Source organism: Vanessa tameamea, chromosome 25 (genome assembly GCF_037043105.1).
Source record: "Vanessa tameamea isolate UH-Manoa-2023 chromosome 25, ilVanTame1 primary haplotype, whole genome shotgun sequence".
NCBI classification, from domain to species: domain Eukaryota; kingdom Metazoa; phylum Arthropoda; class Insecta; order Lepidoptera; family Nymphalidae; genus Vanessa; species Vanessa tameamea.
Genome location: NC_087333.1, coordinates 7,153,679 through 7,178,594, shown reverse-complemented (window position 1 = coordinate 7,178,594; position 24,916 = coordinate 7,153,679). Strand labels below are relative to the sequence as shown.

General features: G+C 32.8%; 2 protein-coding genes across 4 annotated transcripts in view; one reads left to right on the top strand and one right to left on the bottom strand.

The window, feature by feature from the left end:
- LOC113391467 (snake venom 5'-nucleotidase) overlaps positions 1-5,163 on the top strand; it is a 29,381-nt gene extending 24,218 nt beyond the window's left edge. For 2 of the 3 annotated variants that reach the window (XM_064218979.1, XM_064218978.1), the window contains 5 exons: positions 297-476; positions 1,697-1,821; positions 2,457-2,561; positions 3,530-3,626; positions 4,472-5,162. In XM_064218979.1, coding sequence (XP_064075049.1) covers positions 297-476; positions 1,697-1,821; positions 2,457-2,561; positions 3,530-3,626; positions 4,472-4,552 — 588 coding nt within the window. In that variant the 3' untranslated portion in view covers positions 4,553-5,162. Of the gene's footprint in view, positions 1-296; positions 477-1,696; positions 1,822-2,456; positions 2,562-3,529; positions 3,627-4,471 lie in introns of all 3 variants that reach the window. The other variant, XM_064218977.1, reaches the window with a different exon arrangement.
- A 7,344-nt stretch (positions 5,164-12,507) lies between these two features.
- On the bottom strand, positions 12,508-15,720 carry LOC113396476 (protein SYS1 homolog). Its single transcript, XM_026634419.2, has 3 exons — positions 15,351-15,720; positions 14,353-14,474; positions 12,508-13,221 (listed from the first exon to the last, which is right to left on the bottom strand). Exons 1-3 carry the CDS (start codon positions 15,528-15,530, stop codon positions 13,032-13,034), a joined length of 492 nt encoding a protein of 163 aa, XP_026490204.2. The 5' UTR covers positions 15,531-15,720; the 3' UTR covers positions 12,508-13,031.
- Positions 15,721-24,916: the final 9,196 nt, after the last annotated feature.

Sequence of the window (24,916 nt, the reverse complement as noted above, 5' to 3'; positions counted from 1 at the left end):
GCGTATACAAAATACATGTAAGGTCGAGGCAGGGCCTCTTCAATGTCAGACACACTTCTGCCAGAGGTACGCGTTCTTGCAAAACATCAAAATTTTACAAAAACAAAACAATATGTATAAATTTAGCGTGTTATAAATATTCTTTAGGGTTTGAATACAAACACGTATTTAGCCCATAAACATGTTCAGGAATTATTCTCTCAGCAAAAACCGCATTTTTTTCAAGTAGTATATTTTACATTTAACAACCACCGCCACTTATAATCAAATGCATCTATAATAATAAACTGCTCCAGGTGGCGGGAGTGTCGTTCGCCTTCGATCCCTCAAAGCCACCAGGCGAGAGAGTCTCAGAACAGGTAGTCAAGATCGGTGATGAATACCTTCAACGTGACCAGAAATACCGGTTAGCTGTGAAACAGTACCTCCACTCTGGCAATGATGGCTTCACCATGCTACCCCAATGTCCAGTGTTGGTGAGTCAAGTTCAAATAACCTTCTTTGATATTAAACAATATAAAAATATATTATTCGAGAAAAGACTCCAGTTCTAATGAAATAATTTACTTGGTGGTAGGGCTTTGTGCAAGCCCTGGGTAGGTACCACACACTCTTCAGATATTCTACGGCCAAACAATAGTAATCAGTATTATTGTGTTCCGGATTGAGGGTGAGTGAGCCAGTGTAACTACTGGCACAAGGGACATAACCTCTTAGTTACCAAGGTTGGTGGCGCATGGACGATGTACATTAACAGCCTGTAAATTTCCTACTGCTGGGCTAAGGCCTCCTCTCCCTTGGAGGAGAAGTTTTTGGATCATATTGCACCACGCTGCTCCAATGCGGGTTGGTGGAATACATTGTGTCAGAAGTTGAAATTAGTTCTGTTGTTGTGTTCCGGTTTGAAGGATGAGTAAGCCAGTGTAACATAACATCTTAGTTCCCAAGGTTGGTGGCGCATTGGCGATAAGGAATCGTTAATATTTGTGACAGCGCCATTGTCTATGGGCGGTGGTGACCACTTACCATTATATGATCCATATGCTCGTCCGCCAACATATAAAACACACAAAAAAAAAGATCGAGTACAAATGGCCTAGCGGTTAGAGTAAAAATCTTAACAGAAGATTGCGTGTTACTCAGCCAGACTCAATGTCTTTTTCTTTGCTTATTTGTGTATAATTTATTTAGTGCTCGGAGGTAAAAGAAATCTCTCTGTACGTCTCAAAATAAATTCTGCGAAATGTGTTTCAAACCAACCATTCCCGAGCAGCGTAGTAAGCTGTTTATATTTTTAATTACCCACAATGTATTAGTTAAGATTATTGAACTTGAAAATATTCCTTTCTCTTTCTAACGCATGTGGAGCTGAAAAGAATAGTAAACATGCTAAAAGTACAAAATAATGTTGCCAGTATATAGACGCTGTGACAACGCAAAATACCTTTTACTGTAATAATAATGTCGTGTACATTACAAAAAACACCCAATAAAAACAAATTATCTGAAAAATAATATGTGTGACGTAAAACGATTCTGACGCTATGAGATGTCCCGTATGTTGCACACAACAACAAATATTATACGGCACTTATTAATCTGTTGGTGTTGATTTTTGAGAGAAGCCTTTATTTTCACGAGTAGTTCTTCAAATTATAGGTACCTCCATATTTAAATAATCTGTTCTTGATTCCAGGTTTCGGAGGACATGTGCCCTGAGATAGGAATGGCCATACAGAACCACTTCGCAGCGATCAACGTGAGAACGGGAAAGTCCAGACCGTCCAAACATAGACAGTCTCTTGTTACATTAAGCCGAAGGTTAATATTTTGAACATAATATATGTTGTGTATATTGAAACACGCTGTATATGAACAACTTCGCACAGTATATTCCGATCGAATAAGGAATTAAGTTAAACAAACTTTAGATTTATGTATTTCGTGCGATTTGCTGATAGCTCAGCTATTTTGTGTACGAACAGTCTTCAATTAATATATCTTTATTTATAATACAACACTGTTACACCTAACTACGTGTATGTACGAATATTTGGTAGGACTTTGTCCAGACGGGCTTGTAACCCAGTGCCTAAGTGGTACCTACCCAAGTAGGTACCACTCACTTATCAGATATTCTACCGCCAAACAGTATTGTTACGTACGCAATATTGTTGTTTTCTAGGCACTAGGGGCATTAGTTCCCGAGGTTGGTGGAGCATTTGCGATGTAAATGGTTAGTATTTCTTACAGCGCCATTGTCTATGGGCGGTGGTGACCACTTACCATCGGGTGACCCAATCGTTCGTCCGCCTGTATCATGATAAATATATACATATACGCACTTTAATTTTGCTTCCAAAGTTCCGATAACAGCTTCGTCGACCTTAGAAGCCCCTAGTATCGTATATCTGTGTTTCATTTTTAAAGTATAGTTCGTTTAAAATCGTTTCCAGACACAGTCTAGTTAAGATGTTGGACGGAAGCGAACTAGATGGTCCACCGCCATTACGGAGAGCGTCCTCGACTGTAGTCGAATCTACGCACTCGACGCACCACAGGTGAAATAAATACAAATTAATTTATTATTTATTAGCTAGACCCCCATTAGAACGGTAGGTAGCTTTTAAAAAACCGCCTAGGTAAGCCTCCCGCCCACTAATGAATTAGTATACCGTTATGAACACGTATTTTTCGTCAAGTTGAAGATATTTATCCATATCAAAAATAGATCGGGTTTTGTACAAGCCTCCTTAGGGAGTACGATCTATTTAACAGACGAATATGTCAATTTAAATATAAGTACGATGTTATATCATAAATGCCATAGCTTATGGCAGATTCAAAGTGCATGAAAAGAAATGGCGTATAATTTTTACAGTGCTATATCTATGACCAAAGAACGCAGATAAATATCGTCTGCTGGTTTCTCCTAAATAAAAAAAAAAAAAAACAATATGTCAGTTTTGATATTTTCAGTGTGTCCGTGCCATGAAAATCACTAAACTTTATAGGTCGTCTTCTAAGTTTAAAGAAAGTTATGACTTACGATTTGAAAAAAAGTTTATTAAAGCAACAAGTAGAGAAGGATAAATGTGATGTATAGAAAAATACATTTCGATGTAAATGCAAAAGGTCGTATGTGTGTAATTCACCTTAAAAGTCACTTAATACTAATTACTATGTGGTCAGTACAAAAAATAATATGTTAAATAGGTATAAACCGTGGCGACTAGACTGGTTGGTGTGTAGATGATGTCTTGTATATTTATATTGGTTACAAAATGCGTCATTACTGAATATATGTGATCTACACAGCTATTGTGTGTGGAAATATTCCACGCACGTTCCTTTGTCGTTCAATCTTCATCCAAAAATAAATTTAAGGCAATAAAACCGCCTTTGAACTTACTTTGAGCTGAATTGATAAATACGACCGTTTGCACGAAAAATAGTGTATTATTTTTTTTATCGGAAATTGATAATGGGTTGGCTTGATCGCACCCAGACCAATTTTATCTCACCACAGGCTCACCCGACGCGCGTCGCTCGACGACTTGGAGCAAAACGCGTGCGACCTGGCGCCCAAGATCGAAAACCGGATAGTGATCCTCGATAAACCGGAGGTACGTTTTAGTCTAATACTATTCAATATTCGTTCCACGTGATATCGGGTAACACGTTTTGGAATAATTGATGTATGAAGTCTGAAGTACCGTTAGCAAAACGTGTTTAATTTATTTTCGGTTTCCTTTGGTTTTGAATTTTACCAAAATTAATATTGTTAAGAAGTAGATAAGAATCAATTGGTGAAGCTGATGTACTATTGGAAGATACATCTGTATCAAAAATTGAAGAATTCGTTTGCTTAACTAATCTTATTAATGTTGCTTCTGCCGAGAAAACCCGAAAGGATATTCAAATTATTTTTTTATAATTAAGGTTTTTTTTTATCATCTATATAACATTTTATAGAGCCTTTCAAGAATTCTATGCACTATACATTCTACTATTTTTTTTTTAAATAACAGACAAATGCATTTCCAAAAAGTCTATCCTAACTGCATTTGAAATAACTATAAATTATGAGATACAGACAGTTTGATACCTGACCCATGTTGGGCGCCAGTTTTAAATCAACAAAATTATTTTTATTTTATTATTCCGTCATTATCTCAATGGAAAACATCGATTTTGAATTTTATTTCGACTCGTAAGATTTAATGGTACATTTGTTAAGTTTATCGAAATTTTCCAAAATTAACTTGTTGCATATTTTAATTGGAACTATTTTTTGTTTAAATTTTAATATACTATATAATTTTTAAGATTTATGCTTAATCTAAGTAAATACAAATGTTTTTAAAGTGTAATTTCAAATTTATTTCTCATCGGAAACTGTGATCATAAGATATATATTGCTCAATTAAATTATAGTAAATGTATTTTTTTTTTTTTGTAAACTCAACAGAAATTTCAAGAATTACTAGCGGAGAGAGCGAGGTGGGAATCGGACTCCGTTATAAAAGAGGTGGACGAAAACTCACCGTAATATGTTTACCATTAATCATAAACGCCTAAATTATAATGCTATTGTTTAGTCGATTATTAACAGTACCGGTCCTTGAGCAAAGTGGAATAAGTCGCTTTATATATAAAAGGGAATTTCAGCATCTTATTACAAAAATAATGACACTTTGACGATCTCCGTGGTCGAGTAGTGTGTACACCGGTTTCGTGGCCGAGTCGATGTAGAAAAATTTCATTAGTTTTCATTGCTGTCTTGGGTCTGGGCGTTTGTGGTACCTTCGTTACTTCTGATTTTCCATAACACAAGTGCTTTAGCTACTTACATTGGGATCAGAGTGATGTATGTGATGTTGTCCAATATTTATTATTATTATTACTTTGGATTCGAATATTGCTCTTGTTATTAATGCTACCAAATGAAAAAGTCATTTCGAATCGTCGTCGTTGCGGTTTGAATACCCATCGGATTACAGGAGTATGTTATATAGTGTACTTGTGTTAGCGTACATAACGCCTCCTGTTCTCTGTCGAGCTGGATTTCATCAGGTTCGACTAAAACTGTCTGAATGTAAACGGTAAAGATTTTATATTGATTAGACTAATTCATTATTCACAAAGTATGCTCAAGGTCGGTATCAATGATGTATTAATGATTATTAATATAATTTATATTAATAACACGTAATCGTTAAATCGTATTTATATTATTTTGATTATAACGTTCAGATTGTGTTACAAGAAATCGTGTCGATAAACGAAAGATTATTAAATGGCTTAACGTACTAACGTCAGTACAGACAGCAAAAAAAGTTAGTCTTACTTTAAAAGATATGTAGACAGATCAATGTTGTATTACAATGTACATAGTTACACGATCTCCTCGTCAATATATTATTTTACATTTTAAGTAAAATTTATTATGCGTCAAGACGATAAAATTTAATTCTCTCTTTGACGACTAATTCACAACAAATGACAATAACTCCAGCAATAACAAACAATAAAAACAAACACATAGTCACGCACGTGTAACAGATTCGAATAGTGCGAGAGAGATAGCACAAAAAAGCTACCATTAAGCTATTAAATCTTTTCTCTATTCGCACGTCATGCAATCACAATCAAACAACCATAAATTTTACTAGTATATTAAAAAAAATAGCGAAACTATGTTCGAAATTCAAATTTATTTTTGGATCTAATGACAAGGCTTAAAATTCGTTTCTAGATTATATATCTGTTCCATCTGTGCGTATCAGCGTTAAAGTATCTACGTGATACAATCTAATTTGTATTTTTTTGCTGTCTCTATTCTTATATTAGCCATCTCACGCACACTAAGACACCTTGTAAGTACGAGCGTCACTCACTAATGCACGTAATTTAACCAATGAGCGAATAGTTCTATAATTACTATTTTTTTGTCAAAAGGAGGTGTTTCTCATGCTTTACCGCGAATAATTAAACAGTTACAATACGATAAATGAATGATTAAAAGATAAAGCGAGACGGCATGTCGCGAAACTATAGTGTCAACTCGCTTCTGTCTCGTTTTATAAATAAAATAGTTTCTTTTTTTTTAATATTTATTACGTAAAATATAAAATGTTATATTACCAATTTTATTTACAAATCCAGCTGAAAACGCTAAAGATATATTTTTTTAGTTAATAACAAATATGATTACTATATTAAGTTGACAGATTATTAATTATTGTACATAATCTGCTTTACCTATGAATTATGTTTAGGGGGCGACAAGTTCAACTCTGTCTTTGTCTTCCAAATTTCAAAACAATAATGTTAGAGCGAGATAAACGTTTAAATGAACCCGCTAAACAACCTTCATTGGTAAGGCATTATATTGTCTTTAGTGATTAAAAAAAATATTTATTTATATTTCAACCAGGGGCGGATGTCCCTACAGGCCAAGTGAGTCTAGTGGTTTAATTTAGGGATGAAGGGTGTTCGTCCCTTGTTAACTCATATTTAAACACTCAAAAATGTGTCCGTAGCACCTCGCAGCAATAAGTGGCTAAAATTCGAATATCTTATATATTACATCAAAATTCGTGTATTATAGGGTATAGGAAGCAACAAACTCCCAGAGGCATAGGGCAGTCAAGGTATCAAATCCGCCCCTGATTTTAACAATTAAGTTTGAGGTTTTTTTGCAAGCTAGTATCTGTATTGCTATTTAAATGTATAATAATTTCAAAATTAGAACTCATTTCATGTGGTACGTATATTTTTTAACAATAATCATACAATTTAAGAGTCTAACGACTATGATTAAAGAACGATATTCGCTTCAAATATATCAAAGAACAAGTAGCTACCTCATATAATATTTCCTAATTAAGTATTAAAAACAAAATAAGTTTGTTTGAAATCATCGTAATATGTTTTTTAAATAGTTGCTAGTTTCAACAGTTAATATATCTACATAAAATTTTACCGGATATTTGTAAGAACTGTTAGTTTATAATCTAGACTGATTGTTAACGGACTAAAAATAATATGAACCATGATTATAAACGATCGGACGTCTTCTGTATTGTTTCAATTCTTAGTTTAATGGCTTTTCTGTATTTTTTATTACAAACTAATTCAATTCAATTCTTAGTTTAATGGCTTTTAGTTGTGCCACAGGGCACAGATTATTTCGCCAATGTATTATAAACTAACGGTCCTTACGATTGTTGACGGCGACATATGTCAAAATGAAATGTCAGTTTAAATGTCAAACTTGACAGCAAGGATGTTAAAATAAGCTAATAGCAATAATTTTTATCGTTAAATCGTAAACTTCAATCGTCTTCCTATTGATTCCATTCTAAGCAATAATTTTATTTGCTATATAAACTTGTTGACTTGTTCTCCGCGATAATATGACTGATAGCGGAAAGGAGAAAAGGTATATCACAAGTATAGCCATAGCAGTATAGTTGAATTTTACCATAAGAAGACTTGCTTCTGCGGTAGGTAAGAAATTAATTATATTGTTTCCTGTTGATATATATTATTTATTAAAATTTATAATAAAACCGATTTAAATATAATAACTAGAACAAAACTGGTCAAGTAAATTTAAATAGACTCATTAAATTATCAATTCAAATTGAATGGCTTTTAATTGTACCCAACCGGGCACAGATTTTTTAATATTATTTACAATATTTGAAGGGACTTAGTGTTGCTATAAAAATATTTAATATAAAGAATGAAGTGATATTAACTAACGTGATAAAATAGTGAACGTTCATTGGTCGCCTATTGCGGTATGAGCTGCGAACGACTAATGACCATTCAAATGAAAGTTAAATAATTTTAGATCTTTTAGAATTTATCTAAATTGTTTTTTTTTTTTATTAATTTTTTTATTAGGTAATTGTTTTAATCGATAAACGAATTCTTTAATTTGTTTTGAAAGTGCGTGGGTATACATAAGATTATACCACATAACTATTTACTTTACCTAACCCTAGATGGCAAATTCTTTAGTCCTTTCAAATTAGTTTATAGACTGGATAAAATAAACGTTACACCAATTACAAAATATAATTTTATTGACCAATTTATATAGAACCAGTAACACTAAACTCCATTCCACGAAACGAGCTCCCAAAGGAAATTACCCTTATGCGTTCATTTCTTAATGCTCGTGATATCCATCAACCAAATCATTTCTTGAGATTGTCTCACATGCTGGATTCGCTAATGGTTAGTGAACCACGCGCATCGACCACTTGGAATGGATTTTAGGAGATAATCTTCTTTAGACAGATACAAGTTAGTTTAAATTTTAGCGACCGCATTAACGCTGTTTAGCGGGTGTTTAGTTAAACACTGATATCTCTTTCAGACAGCATTGTTTTAACATTTGATAGAAGAAGACAGCACTGTTTAACTTAAACACTCCCTAAACGAAATTGACATATAGGTAAATGTTAAGTTTATAATTTTACTTACGAGCATCTATCGTATAAGCATCTATTCAACCGTAACATAGTAATGCTTAAATTTGTATTTTTTTTTTTTATTTCAAAAGATTACACACACTGCCGTTGAAAATGAATACACGTCCAAGTTTGTTTTATTAACGAAATTATCTTATGAGAATTAACAGGAAAATAAATTTATTATTTGATTTGTATTAAAATAGCTAGTTACATTGAAATCCAATGAATTTATGTGTGAAAATATATATAATTTTGTTATGCTTATGATTTGTGGTAAATGCTATATGGTACCATCCAATTTTTCGATTATTTCACAATAAAATAAAATTACTGTTTTTATTGATAAATGGTGAGTGAGCCAGATACTATCTATAAAAATACCTAAGGCATAAATCCGAAGATTACACTGGCCCACTCACCCATATCGAAACAGCAGATGGTAAGTGGATGAAACTGCGACTTAGATTAATGTAAAAGATTTATTGGTACCGAAATTATAATCGAATCGTATTATCTAAGCAATAAGAATGCTTTTCGTGTAGCTTTTTTATATAATTTGAAAAGCCTAAATACATTAAGACGTATTTTTATAAAGTAAATAGTTATATCGAAATTATATATATATATAGACTATAGATAAAGACAAGCACCTCATAATATTTAAGACGCTAGTGCACAATCACATATAAATGTACTAGGACATAATGAATCGCGATTATTATTATCAGTACTGTATAGAAATGTTTTTTTTTAATATTAATATATAGAATTGTATTTAACATTAATCAGTAATTTAGAATATTTTTAATTTATACTGACGTGTATGGTTGGATTTACGTACGGTCGGCAAAACATGAAAACAAATTTGAATTGTTAGATATATTGAATATGGAACCGCTATAAAATACAGTTGCATGATTTGATCCGCACTTAAAAACGGGTAAGAAATTACAGCTTGTTTGTATATTAAAAGGATAATTGTTATAGTTTTTGTAATCAAGCAGTTTATCTAACAAAATGTGTAAACCTTGTTACCTGTACTAAACTTACAATTATAAACTATTTTAAAATGTTACACAAAATTATGTCAAATACCCGTTTTTATTTTATAACAAATTGACAAGTGTACTTTAATAAATGTGAGCGGTTCGCTTGTAAAATGATTTGATTATTTACTTTGTATTGAGATTATTCGCACTTAATATCATAGTCAGTTTTGTTTTATATAAACTACTTATTTTTTTTATATTTCTTTACATAATCGTGATGGAAATAACAACAAAATAAATCAGTGTATACTTTTGCTGCACGGCGCTGTAATGTCTATAATAGTGTAGGTACAAATCTTGGCTTAACGCTAGCCGTATTAAAATATTGTGATATACGACGTTATGTTGCTGTTCTTGTTGATTTGTTTTTAAATATATCTTTATATTCATATATGGGTTTTATTAAAAAAAAAACACTGAAATTATCTTTCGTCATCAACCAATCGAATCCTGGATATGCATCTCTCACAAAATTAAAGCTCCCGGATCTTCACCTTCTCATCCAGGATCCCACGCAAGATAAATATTTAATTTTATTTTATTTATTTATTTGGGAAACAAACAATTTTAAAAACACTGTAATATAAAACAAAAATAACATAAAACACAAATCAATCAAGTTTCCACTGAAAGCAATATGAATAGCATACGAAATAAACAGAATTATCAAAAAAGATTTTAATTTCATATTATTTACATTTTGTTACATAACAATATACATTTTATTAACAAACAACAAATTAAAGAGTTACATTAAACGCAAACTTCGTATTAACAACGTATAACCTTTTTCATTGAAGCCAATATTAATGAAAACGCAGTTATTAAAAAAAATATACAAACAATATCAATGAATTATTCTTTAACTGTGTTCACTTATCAACATTTATTTGTATACAAACTCGACCAGAGCTCATCTGAATAATCTTATTTAAATAAATAAACTTAATTCTATATCTATTCTTGAAATTCGTCAAAACAAATTTAATTTAATATTAATTTGATAAAATTTTGATCACATTTTTTTCATTTTTATATAATAACATCAATGTTCCTTCATTTCTATTCACCCCCCTGTTGAACTATCGTTGTGATTGGAAACGACAATAACTCTAGAGCTTGGTTGAATCTACACCTTTGAGCAAAGAGAATTTCCATTTTAGACCAGTAGTTATTTACCTAGATTTATTTTACTTTTACTTAGGCTGCTTACTTTATAAACTTTTTCACTAGAATTTTTAACTGGCAGGGCTTTATGGAAGTCCGTCTACATAGGTAACACCTACTCATGACGTATTCTACCTTCAAACAGCAATTTTTAGTATTGTCGTGTATAAGTTTGGAGGATGAGTGAACCAGTTCAGCTACAAGTACAAGGTACATAACTCAGTCCTGTCCTGAATTGATGATGTAAGGGATCGTTACAATTTCTTAGAGCTATACTATTTCTAACAGAGCTAATGGCTGAATGGTGGTTACCGTATACTATCAAGTGACCCAGCTACCTAATAAAGCAAAAGAACAAATTCGGAACAAATATCTAATCTATGAACACTAACGGCAAATGGGGCGAGACAAGGGTCGACTGAATCTACCAATCAAGATTTCAAGGATACTGCCTCGTCCCCCGCGCCCGCACAACTACCAATCAACGATGCGAATTTAACGACAATTGCCAAGATGCTCGTAAAGCCGTACGTATTTTTAACGATTATTAAAGGCACTATCGGATCGGTTTTCTTCGTATTGCTATATTTGACCAAATATTCGATGTATTCGTAATCAATACAAACACGTCGCCTAAATATAGCCACGTTGCCAATAATTGCCTCATTTGACTCCTACAACCAACAATTAGACGTAAACGCTAAGCCAAGAAAAGATCCGCGAAAGGACATCGATATTCTAAATACAACAACAATATTAACCAAATATAAGCCAGGAGAACAGCATTTACGAAATAAAATATTTGCGTCAGTAAAGTTATACCGTAGCAATATAATTCGACCTTGAACTACTCGTTTACAGCTACTAACCTTGAACGATATGATATTCAAACAAACATATTTTAACGACATATTGAACTTAAATTATTTATATGTCTAGGTAGACTCTTAGAGCTGAGAATGCGTCGAAAAAACTAATGGTCAACGGTTGGCCCCGGTTGGTGTACTGAACAAGCACACTGGTAAAGTTGTAAGACATTTGCCGAGTGTCAAACGTAGCTGTCACGCACACTTCGATAATAAATTTAGTTTATTTGTTTTTTTTTTAAGTGCGTCAATATATCTAAGATATATAAATAATCGAAAATATTTACATATTGGTGCCAATTTTTTTTTATAAGTCTCTTAATTTATCTGTTGTAGCAATCGAAACTCAAATTAAGATCTATAACAGAATTAGTCAATAAAAAATCAATAAATAAATATGTTACCACTATGTAAGAACAAATTAGTACTGGCAACATTCAATAATTATTATAAAACATTGATATTATGATTTATTGAACTATTTTTACACAACCTTAATTTCAATACTAAAAAACGAGGCCATTACGCTAAGTACAAAATTGTTTATTGGTTCTGTAACCACATCGACTTATGGATCCTACCACACATCAGTCATGTATGTTAGTGAACAAGGAAAATTGTCGTCCTAAAAGTGGTTTTTACAAGAAAGTTTGTTTATAGTCCATTCCACAAGTCGACCTCCTAGGGAAATAAATTCTAAGAAATGATTTCGCTAATGAAGGTCACGCACATAAACGAGCGCACAGCGGCAATTTCTCTTTGTGAGCTCGTTTCATGGAATAGACTTTAAACTGACGTCCGGCCGCTAAAAAAATGCATTCCTGTCGTCTGTCATTTGATCACGACTAGGGATAGTTTAAATATAAACAGTTAACAGTACAGGATGGATTAAAAAATAAATGTTTTTTTTTTTAAATAAATAATTGCCAAAATACACTGACAGTTAATGGAAGTTGACATTTACGGATTTTATAGTTATTATATAACAATTTATTGATATATTCATTTGCATTATGCAAAAGACACAATGCCAAAGGGTGTTCTCTTCCAGTTATCTCTAAAAGAAACAGAGAGCATACTATGCTGTCCTCTTCTCTCGAATGTAAAATCGCATATGTCAGAAAGGGAGAAATTACTGTTTAAAAATTATCCCGGTATTGAGAAACTGATACATACATGGTGATAGATCTTGATTACTTCCACTTTAAATTGATCCATTTGTATATCTTCTAATAGAATACAGTCCTAAAGTTTTAACAACAAGTCTTATTGAATAATGACTGACTTGTTAACTGATGTGTGTAGGGAGGTCTTAATTCTTTAAACATCACAATTCACAGCTCAAACTAAGGCATATCAAAGCCATTTGTTTCCTAGAGAATATCATCTTGAGTTAATAACATCATAAACTTCACTACACCATGTTTTTAAGTAAAAATTGCAGTATATGGTAATTTTCATAAATCAACTTTAGCACCAATATTACTGAGGGGTATCGCTTGAAGCTCTGTTCGGAGACAGAGAAACTCTCCTGCCACGCATGTTATCGCCGCACACGCTATGTTGAGCGCCCACCAGGAGAAAGTCGTGGGGAAACTGCCGTTGTACACCCAGCAGAACAGTAAGTGAATACTGTAGAAGGTGCAACTGAAAATAAATATACATACCAGTTACATTTAACTTTTTATCACAGATACAAGTCCCCAAATTATCCCACAGCTGGGCAAATAGGTCCAGAATTTTATACATGATACTTTATAATTGCTTCCTTACAATATTTTACTACATCAAAACATTTACAATGAATGTTTGCATTGAAAGAAAAGTGGGTGTTCAAGCTCCCATGTGCACATAATTTTTTCCAACATTTTTTTTTAGTTTATTTGTAGAAAGGTGTGCTAATAGAGCCGAGATGGCCCAGTGGTTAGAACGCGTGCATCTTAACCGATGATTTTGGGTTCAAACCCAGGCAGGTACCACTGAATTTCATGTGCTTAATTTGTGTTTATAATTGTATCGGTATATAATTGTTATATATATTGTTTATAATTTATAAAACATCGTGAGGAAACCTGCATGTGTCTAATTTCAATGAAATTCTGCCACATGTATATTCCACCAACCCGCATTGGAGCAGCGTGGTGGAATATGCTCCATACCTTCTCCTCAACGGGAGAGGAGGCCTTAGCCCAGCAGTGGGAAATTTACAGGCTGATTATGTTTATGTTATGTGCTAATAATAGCCATAACCAGCCACTCATAAGTGATCACCACTGCCCATAGACTGTCAAAGTAATAAATATTATCATTCCTCACAATGCATATATGCCACAAACCATGGGAACTAAGATGTTATATCTCTTGTTCCTGCAGTTAAACTGTACACACATTTTGATGACAACAATGATGTGGTCACCACTTTCCATCATGGGGTCATATCCATATGTGTAATTTTTTTTTTTAACTTTATCATCAGATTGATATAATATTATGAATCACACAGAGTATAAATCGCACTTAATATTGGCATTAGTAGGAATAAAAAGTTAACTAATTCAATATTTTAACTTCCCAAAATTTGGGAATGGCTGTGTTAATACTCCCATATCACAGAAAGCACTTAAACGTCAGGGATGACTCTTGCACTTGTAATCACTCCGGTTATATTGGTCTTGCCGTCTATATAGTATGAGTTAGGTAATAATGAGTAGCTCCATGTTTGCACACACTTATCATGACCAAAACCAGTTAGGAAGTCATTACCATTATTAGTCTCACCTAAAATCCAAGCACAACTTCGTCCTCCCCACTAAAGTCCACAGTACCATTGCACCTACTAATGCATTCAATACAAATGCCAATATAATTGATCTGCCTTCATTGTCTTTCACATGTATTTCCTAGAACAAATTTATGTTAAGACAGATTCACAATATTTGTTTTCAAAGACAAGACACCACTGGACTTAAATAAGTACAGTAACAGCTGGTAAATGTCCCGTTGCTGGTTAAAGGCTTCCTATCGATTAGGGCATAGTTTTGAAGACTCTTTCAATATTGAAACATAATTTTTGTAGTAGTCATAGCTTTGATTGTATAGTGTCTAACTGTCTCAGATAGTATAACTTGTTTAATTATGCTATGTCCCTCGTGCCTGGATATATACTGACTAACATCCATCTCACTGGAACACATCAATAAAAAGTATTTATGTTTAGCAATAAAATTAGTGAAAATAGAGTGATACCTAAATAAACAGAAATCAACAAAAAGACTGCAAAAACTAAATTTAACTTAACAGCAACTATTTAGTCAATAAATCCACAATAATTATAGACTACTGTCAAATATAATGAAATATAATCTTTAATTTATTTATTGGAAATGAAATGGAAATGGAAGCTAGGTGGTTAACAAATATCATCTGTAGGTAAGTTTTCGCCATTGCTCAAAAATATTGGCAGTGTAAAAAATATTACCTGGGGGAATTAAGATGTTATATCCCTTGTACCTGTAGCAATACTGACTCACTCACCCTTCCAACTGCACTATCGCATTATTAAGTATTGCTATTTAGCGGTATTACTTTTATTTGCGTCACACTCTGGTGCACTATGCTCTCGTGCGCAGTTAATCTCAGTTGAATAGCCATGGCGACCATAGTTGTTTAGGTGGTGAGGATTAGGCCATCATCACCGTGTTTAGCGTAATTCACATACATTCAAGTGTTCATATGTAATATAAACATTATGAATACAAGCCCTCTTAAAAACTTACATGATATTCGAACAAATGGTCTAAAGTTCGCGTTGAAGACGTCAAATCCTGCATTAAAGCTATCAAAAGACTGAGTGTGAGATACATTACAAACTGCATTGCCACTATCTGTGAAATAATTAGACAAGGGTCCCACTGTGTATAGCGAAATGAGCCAGTTAACTTCTTGATTTTCGACATTTTTGTTAGTTCCACGATTCAAATTTAAACATTGGTTAATTTCTCTCAAGGTCGGTGACGTTGTACAATGTTTTATCATCTGTTTAAATAACCTTGTTGATATGGAGAAGAATTATAGATCGAGTCGAAAGTAATTTCGTTTTGTATTGCAACAAAATTTTCAATGATCGATCACTGATTCACTTTTAAACTGTCAATGTCACATCAATGACAACTGAAAGGAATGACAATGAAATCCGGATACTCACACCATTAAATTAATTCTATTATATTGGATCCATATTATATTCTATGAAAAAATAAATATATCGAGTCTGTTAGTTAAATGATCTCGATTAGTATATTTTGAATATTTTTATAATCCTTAGTATCTTCATACTACTTTGGTTTAACGCTTCAGACATTAAAACTGTATTTATCTTTAAATAAGAGTATTTTAAGTATTTTAAAATAAATCTGCAACTAAGAACATGTCATGTTAGTTGCCCGTTTCTGTATTCCTGAAAAAGTGTATGCAAAATTAAATTCTCAGCATATTTTACGCTAAGAATTTAAGACTTGAAAAAGAACAAATAAAGACACTTTCGCATTTATAATATTATTTAGTATGTACATAGGATGTTTATATTACACATGTTTAAGGAGTAAATTGTTAAAAAAATAAATAATTAAAAACAAATATAAAATTAAAATCAAATGAAGGCTGTCATTTTAAATAAATGTTAATAGGACCGCCAATAGCCACCATATTTTCCATTTCTCTGTCGTGTTTCTTTATCTTTTAATAGGCTTTAAATATATGAACTTTAACAAAGACACTAATTTAAATTTTATAAATTTTCATTTCTTTATTTTATTTTATGGAGTTGTATTATTTGTAGTTAAAATTAATTAATTCAAATTTACTCGCATAACTAGTACAAGGCCGAGCCCGAGATAGGTAGCTGGTCTTAAATAATAATTAATTTGTAGTTCAGATAATTGGCCGAATGAAATGAGCTCTTGCCTATCACGAATTCACAGATCACAGATTTTGAATGTCAACTCCAAACATTTCAGATTTTAGTAATTATATTTAATCTCGTTCCCTGTACCCTTATATTTTTTTCGTGGAATCTAATGAAATCATTTTTCTGGAAATGACTCAGGTAAAATGATCGGAAATAAAATGACGTAATGACGGAAATGAAACACGGGCTCACCAATACATACAGGAATGACTATACTAATGATTTTAATCTACATTGTTAGGCGGAAATAAAAACGTGTAAGTTTACAATGGTATTTCGCGTTACTATCAAGTTATTTATCTTTACGATTATCAATTTATTGATTTACGATATTTTGAAAATTCCATTTTTTTAATTTCTAAAGTAATCTTGTTATAGTTTGCATAAAAATATTGTTATCTTATATATTATGTTATCGATAACAGACATCGTTTGTCTGGTCACATATGGCAGCAGATCACGAGGACCTGGGTTCAAAACCCAGGTCATCCCAAAAATACTTATTAGGTTTTCATCCCATCGAATAATGAGACCGAAGGATTACGTACAATATTGTGCTCTAATATTTCCAGTTATTCCGGCTATTATCCGTTGTAAGACAACCACTGTGTGTGTTGATTGTGGTCAAACAAAGTCCATACTTTCACCTTTATATTAAACTAGCTGAACCTGCGGCTTTACCCGCGCGAAATTTATATAACATTATCTATAGCCCACAAATCGTCGCTCCCCATTTTGCATCCTAGAGAGGTAAATAAAAAAAAAAGTATATGCCTATGTCCTTCCCCGGGACTCAAACTATCTCCTCACCAAATCTCATCTAAATCCGTTCAGCGGTTTAAGCGTGCAGAGGTAACAGACAGAGTTACTTTCACATTTATAATATTAGTATGGACACAGATATTATATTTTATTGAAGTCAGGCGATATTCAATCCTAGGAACACGATACTGTTAACCACCAGATAAGTAATCAATAATCAGCAGCGGTATCCTTTAGAACCTCTAGGATGATTATTTATCTGGCTAATATACAAAATTGTAAAAAAAAGTATTTGATTTTTGACGAAAATAACATGCTGATTATCTTTGGGAATGGGTCAGGTTTTCTTTAGATGATTTCCCTGACCAATTTTAGCCACAGTGGCCATTCTCAAGAACAACAGCCATCAGAGCTGAATATGCTATAGTCCCAAAGAATGTATTAGACACTTGTATCTGCGACGAGTGCCTGTACTCTATTTCTTCGGTCTCATAATCCTGACTAACTTAAATCCTGAAACTTTACGTACTTTTCGTAGAACGGAAGTGTAAGCAGCCATCTTCGAGATTGTAGTCTCTTATTATTAATTTTTATCCTATTATATATTTTAGGATTTTTCTTTATGGTCAATCCTGATTTGAATCCAGGATCTTGAGGTCTGCCCTCTACATTGACCACTAGACCAATCTAGTCAAATATAAAATACTTTAATATAATATGTTCGATTAAAAAATACAATAATTTGTTAAGACATATTCAAATAAAACGCGCCCATTGTTAAGGAAAAATAATCTATTTTATTTTATCAATTGTTACAAAAATCTTGCCCTTGTAATTCATTTCCAATTGAAAGTGACTTTCATACTAAACGGACAAGCGGCTTTAATCATTTCATTGTACCGAGTCATTGCACCCGTTACTTCAATTGGTTTTGCTGCAGGGATGTGACCAAAATTTAACAATAACATTGCTCATAGACATGGAAACCATAAGAAATAGAACCATTACTTACATCGGCAATGCTCCACCAACCTTTGGAACTATGGTGTTATGTCCCTTGAGCCAGCACATGCACTGACTCACTCATCCTTCAAACTGGAACACAACAATACTAAGCATTTCTGTTTAGCAATTGATTGTACATGTACAGGATAATATTATTCAAATATTTTAATTTAACACTACATAAAACAACCCTAACAGCCATGCTATTTTAGTAGTGACTCGCTAACCCTTCAAACTGAAACACAACAATGCTATGTATTACTGCTGGCAGTGCTGGGTTGTTCATTAACTGGTCAAAATACTAAAATACTTTTTTAAAAAAAAAATTGTTGACAATAACTTCTTCTTTTTTAATAGCATTATGGTATACCTTCGTAATATATATAAAAAAAAAAAAAACATTATAATACTATTATACATTGCATTGTAGTTGAAAAGACTAAATCCCTGCCGAGAGATTAATCCATCCGAGTTAATTCAGCTCTGGCTGCTTGTTGGTAGAATATATAAAGAATATTAGATACTTATCCGGATGCTCTTTCACAAACCTCTACCACATGATGTACAATGAAATAATGACGTTACTGCAACCAAAAATCTGGGATAACACAACGGAAAACCAGAAATGACCATTAATTTACATTTTCTTAATTTTTATTTAATAATCAGCTGTACGGCAGGTGAAGTTAAACGTCACGGTTTCCTGCATAAGACGAAAATATATCGGTCACATGTGTGCCAATCGGCTTTTTAGGGGACGCGATGAAATAACCTCAACACCATCTCTAAGGGAGATGGAGCCACGCTACCCCAATGAAGCAATTCACCAAACACACGCAAGAGATGTACCGAGACAAATTGTGCACACTAAGTTTAAGGCCATGGATTTGAAACCTTCATCGTTGTTTAAATTTCACGTTCACAAATGAGGCCCCGAAAAAATATAGTGCGCATATTAACAAAAATATTAAATATTGTTTACAAACATAAACCTTTTAATCTCTCGTAATAAATACTTATAAGATTACTGTTTATTTTTACACTTTAGATAATGTAAGCCTCTCAAAGACAATAAATGACCATTTTTTATCTCGTTATCAATACAAAGTCATTTCAATATTTTGAAGGATTCATTATCGAACGACCTCACTTCAAGATCGATAAGAGTTCAACAACCCTTTTAATGATTTAATGAACCACCAACTCATCAGCACCGATGCCAAATATCAATATATACTTTGAATTGCGTTTCGTTTCGAGTGAACCAGCGCAACATACATAAAAAAATAACTAAATCAACACAATTATTATTCTTCGAACTTTTGAATGGTTATTTTACAAGATTAATTTAAATTTTAAGTCCATATATATAAAGATTGTTTTTGCACATCAATTACGTGAAAACCTTTGACTGTATCGGTACGAGACTATGACTAATGCGAATGCGATATAATCCGTAAATGGTTATAGAATATTGATTTTTTTAATTCCGTTGATCCTTCCTTTTTTATTTTATGTCCGCTGGCCATTAGCGGGTGGATAACAGATATTCTATCTATAAGAACCAGAAAAAAATAATTAATAATTACTTATTTTCAAAAATCAAAAACATACTATACAAAAAACAAATATACATATATATATAATACATGTTTAAAAAATACAATGATTTGTCAAGACATATTCAACTAAAACGCGCCCATTGTACAGGAAAAATAATCTACTTATTTTATTTTATCATTTGTTACAAAAACATTGCCCTTGTAATTCATTTCCAAATATTGAGAAATGAGGCTTGAAGTTAAGCTAGTGAATCACTTTACTCAAAAGTACCACTGTGGCGCTTTAGTGTTTCTCCCTCAGCACTGACGGTATCTGTTCCATATTACGTGTGATTCCATTTAGCCAATATCAATTGATCTGAATCTAAGTATTCATCTGTATATCGACGTATTAATAACGAATATGATTTTGAATAAAACCGGTAATTTATTTAACATATTAAAATAAAATTTTTAATTCACTTAAAAAAAAAATTAAAATTTTATTTAACATCTACATGAAAACCATTTATTTGTAAATACTAACTCCTTCATCCTGTTTTACCCGCGTTCCCTGGGTCGTATAGAAAAAGTTACTGTTCGACAATCTATAACATTTTATCAACAAGAAGACTATCTAAAGCAAAAAGTTTCTTGAAAATCGACCAACTAGACAATGTTAATTACATTCATATAGAAATAAAATAATAAGAAATATCTCTGAGACATTTATATGAAAAGTATGGGTTTTAACGAACCAGCTAGGCAATCTGCTTTCATTTATTCGTATTATTTCATTCAGTCACTCTCCGGTTAATGTTATCTATCGCAGTTTTTTTATATGTCGGCGCGAATAATAAAAAGACGCTGATTTGACTTTTTTTAGAGGCAAAGTGCGTAGTTGGCCGGCAGATGGCGTTCGCAGTTAGTTCGCATTAACGGAACGTCGGAGCCAGCGCAGAGTCGGGAGAGACAGTTCTCGGTCGACAAGCGTTGGGTGCACTCGCATACCTCCGACGGAACGTTTGCCTCGGTTACTCGAAACACATATTATCTAGTTAAAGACTCGTGATTAAATTATTGTGAATATTATTGTGATTACTGTGATTTATTATTGTGCTATTTGTGAACCATATTAAATTATAGACGATTATTATGTTTGTGTTACTACCTACCCTCATCAGTCGATAATATTACCATGTCTGATACGAAAGATAATTACAGTCGTGATGATCTTCCGATATATATGTATAAAATGTTAGATCCTCGGGTTTTGAGACCGCAAAGATTTATAGCGGCGAGAGCGATACAAGGTCACTGTATATTGGACGGATGCAGCACTTTTCGCAAGTGATCCGCCTTCGTAACCCCAGGTGGAGTTCCTCGCGATAATGTCTGATACACTTCTTGCAAATAGAGGAGGTAAAAAGCGGTAACCGTCCGAGATCGGCGGAATATTTTGTGAGTATTCTGGTTTACTGGTGGAAAAGTATAGACGTAATTTTCTTGCAAAAAAAATATTCTACTATTCTTTCTAATATTTACTTAATAATAAATTATTAAGTCAGGAGGTGGATATTAGATATAACATTTTTATTAAATCTAAATATTATTTACTATTAACTTGTTAATTCATATATTTAAACTAACTGTGCCCGCGACTTCGTGCGTGTTTAAATTTAACAAAAAGTTACTGTTGTAGCCTAAGTTACTCCATATTACATTTAAATTACACAGCTATCTGCCAGTGTAAGTCCCGTCAAAATCGGTCCAGCCGTTGCAGAGATTAGTCGGAACAAACAGACAGACAAAAATTGTAAAAGATGTTATTATTTTTTGGTATATGTATCATGTATATGTTACTGTAAAAGCTCGAACTAAGGTAAATCTTAAGATTTTCCAGTAACATCTAAGATTTACCGACATGAGTTGGTAAATATAACTATTTATTATAAAGGAACGACTTTGTCGGACTTTTACCATTCCAGCCTAACCTAACCTAACATGTAAATCCTAAGATTTACCAAGTGCATGATGGTAAAAGTTCGAATCTCAAAGTTTTATGGACATTTACCATTAATAATCGGTAAATCTTAGGTTTTACTGGAAAATCTTAGGTTTTCCGTAGTTCGAGCTTTTAAAGTGACATATACATAAATATGCATTTAATATATAGAAATATCCTCCATATTTTAGAGGTTATCAAAATACCCTCTTGATAATATAAATAGGGTATTTACTCTCGATTATATAAGCTTTCTGTTTAAACAAATGTTTCTTTTAGTTAAATTAATACGTGAAACAGTTGTTCAATTATTGAATTAAATTTGGATTCAACCTAAATGTATATAACCAAGTAAATAAAGTCATAATCAAGAATATATCCTATAAAGTTAAAGTCAAACGATATGAATATATTGAAAGGTTCATTAAATTAAAATTACTCGAGTGGTGGTGGATGTAATACTTAGTATTGTTTCGTTCCGTTTTAAAGGGTGAGTGAGCCAGTGTACAGGCATAAGGAACATATTTGTTCAAAAGGTTGGTGGAGCATTGGCGACGTTAGGAATGTTTAACATTTCTTACAGCGCCAGTTTTTATGGGCGGTGTTGACCACTTACCATTAGGTAGCCTATTTGCCCTACCTGTTCTTCTTCTTTGTCCAAACCCTCTTCCCAGTTCAGCCGGAGTCGGGTCTCCTTGTACGTCTGTGCCAGAGAGCTCTGTTCTGGCTGGTCTGTTTACAAAGATTATCTTTCTGGGTCTCTTGTTGCGTTTGACCACCAGCGGCGGGCGGTCGTATTCTTCGCCGCAGTCGGTCTGGATTATTTAAGGCTTTCTTGATGGGATGGTCATTGTTACGTCTCAGGATGTGGTCGTACTAGCGTAGTCGACACTCCTTTAGTTAGGCCCATTTGCCCTACCTATCATAAAAATCAATCAATCATAAAAATCATTTTAAGAGGAATCATCTTAAAAGGATAAACTAGTTTTTCTATTTAGTTAGAATTGTTACATCCTGTTATATCCATTGTGGCTTACTAGAATATAAATCGGTATCGGCTACTTTTTTTCTTCAATGGGAACAAGACTTTATCAAGCCTGGATTAGGTGTGTTTAAAGTTTAGGTTTAGTCAAAGTCAAAGTGAAAAATCTTTATTCAATGTAAAGTGATATATAGTGCTTATTGATAGTCAAAAATCTACCACCGGTTCTGAAATTAAAATCTTTTGGGTACAGGTTATAGATTGCACGAATAACCCTCTTCTGCAATACAAAAATGGTATTAATATCAGCTGCATTAACCCAGAGTAGGATGCCATAAGACATTGTACTGTGGAAATATCAAAAGTGTAATTTTTTATACTGCATAGGCTGCAGAGCTGAGTCTATTCGCCAATCTATTTATATGGCGCTTTGGAGCTTAGAGTTTATTGTAATACCAAGGAACTCTGTTGTTTCTAAAACATCTAATGCTTCCACATTTAAAAGTACATTCGTTTTGATACATCTTACATTGGGAGTAGTGAATTTATTACATTTTGTCTTTTTACTATTTGTAACAGTAAATTATTAACACTAAACCAATGTACTATTTCAGAGACAGCATTGGTCACATTTTTTATTTTAAAAATTAAAGAAGTATCATCAGCAAAAAATACTATGTCCAGTTTATTACCTAAAAGATGTAGCAGGTCATTTATATAAACGAGGAAGACAAATGGACCAAGAATTGATCCTTGAAAGACCAACACAGTAACTGGAGCCCCGGGAGATCTCTTTCCATGAACATCAACCCTTTAAATCTAATTGCTCAGATACGAGATCATAAGACTGAGTGCAGTATCTCTTATTACATAATGACGTAGCTTCTTGATTAAGGTTTCGTGTTGCACACAATCAAAGGCCTTAGATAAATCACAAAATATCCCTAAGGCATCCTGTGAGGAGTTCCCAGGTCTTGTAAATATTTTTAACAAGCTCAACACCAGCGTTAGTTGTCGAGCGACCCCTTGTAAATCCACATTTTTTCTTGTGTAGAAACCTATTATTGTTAAAATGAACTAACATTTGATTTAGTAATAATTTTTCAGAGGTCTTGCTAAGAGTTGGTAGTACAGCCTATAATTATTGAGGTCTGACTACCTGACTTAAATATTGGTATTACTCTACTGTGTTTCATGAGGTCAGGAAACACGCCACTAAGGACACAATTATTGAATATAGTGACATGGTAGGGTGCGATTACATAAATTATTGAATTGGCTACCTTAACAGAGATCCCCCACAGATCGGCCGTTTTCTTAATACCTAGTAATCTGAAGGACCTTATTATGTCATTTACACTTACTGTATTAAATTAAAAACTTATATTACATTCTTCAACATTGTTTTTTTAATAATGATTCGGCAACGGTAGGAGAGGAATTTAGTGAATTAGTAGTCGAAATTGGAATGTCAGCAAAATTTTTTTTAAAAACCGTTGTAACATCCCGGCCCGAGGAAAAGAAATTATTATCAATAGATAAGCTAAAGTCGGAGGTGTTAATTTTGACTCTTCCAGTTTCGCAATTAATAATTTTCCATGTAATTTTAATTTTATCTGGTGCGTCAATATATATATATATTTTTTTATGTGCAATAATTTGGCTGTATGACTACACGTTTGAATAGTTTAGAGTAGGCACTAACATAACTAAAGAATGAAAAAGACCGGTTGTATGATCTTTCACTATAAAGTTCATACAACCTTTGCCTACTCTTGTGATTTCCGACAGTCGCCCAATCATAAAATTTAAGAAGTAAATATTGCATTAAATTCTGTATTAATTAACTTAAAGATCTTTTTTATAAAGCACATTAGAATTTTCATTGAATAGTGAATATGAGAGCTTTGCCATGATATTACTCGAATTTTTTGAACAAATTGATTGGAGCAAATGTCTGCTTTAATTCCTGATTATTATTTTTTATTTGAGAATTAAATGAAGCCGACTGTCCAAAATGATTATGTTTAAGGATATAAATGTACTAGTTCTTATAAATAGCTTGCTATAGATAATAGAGA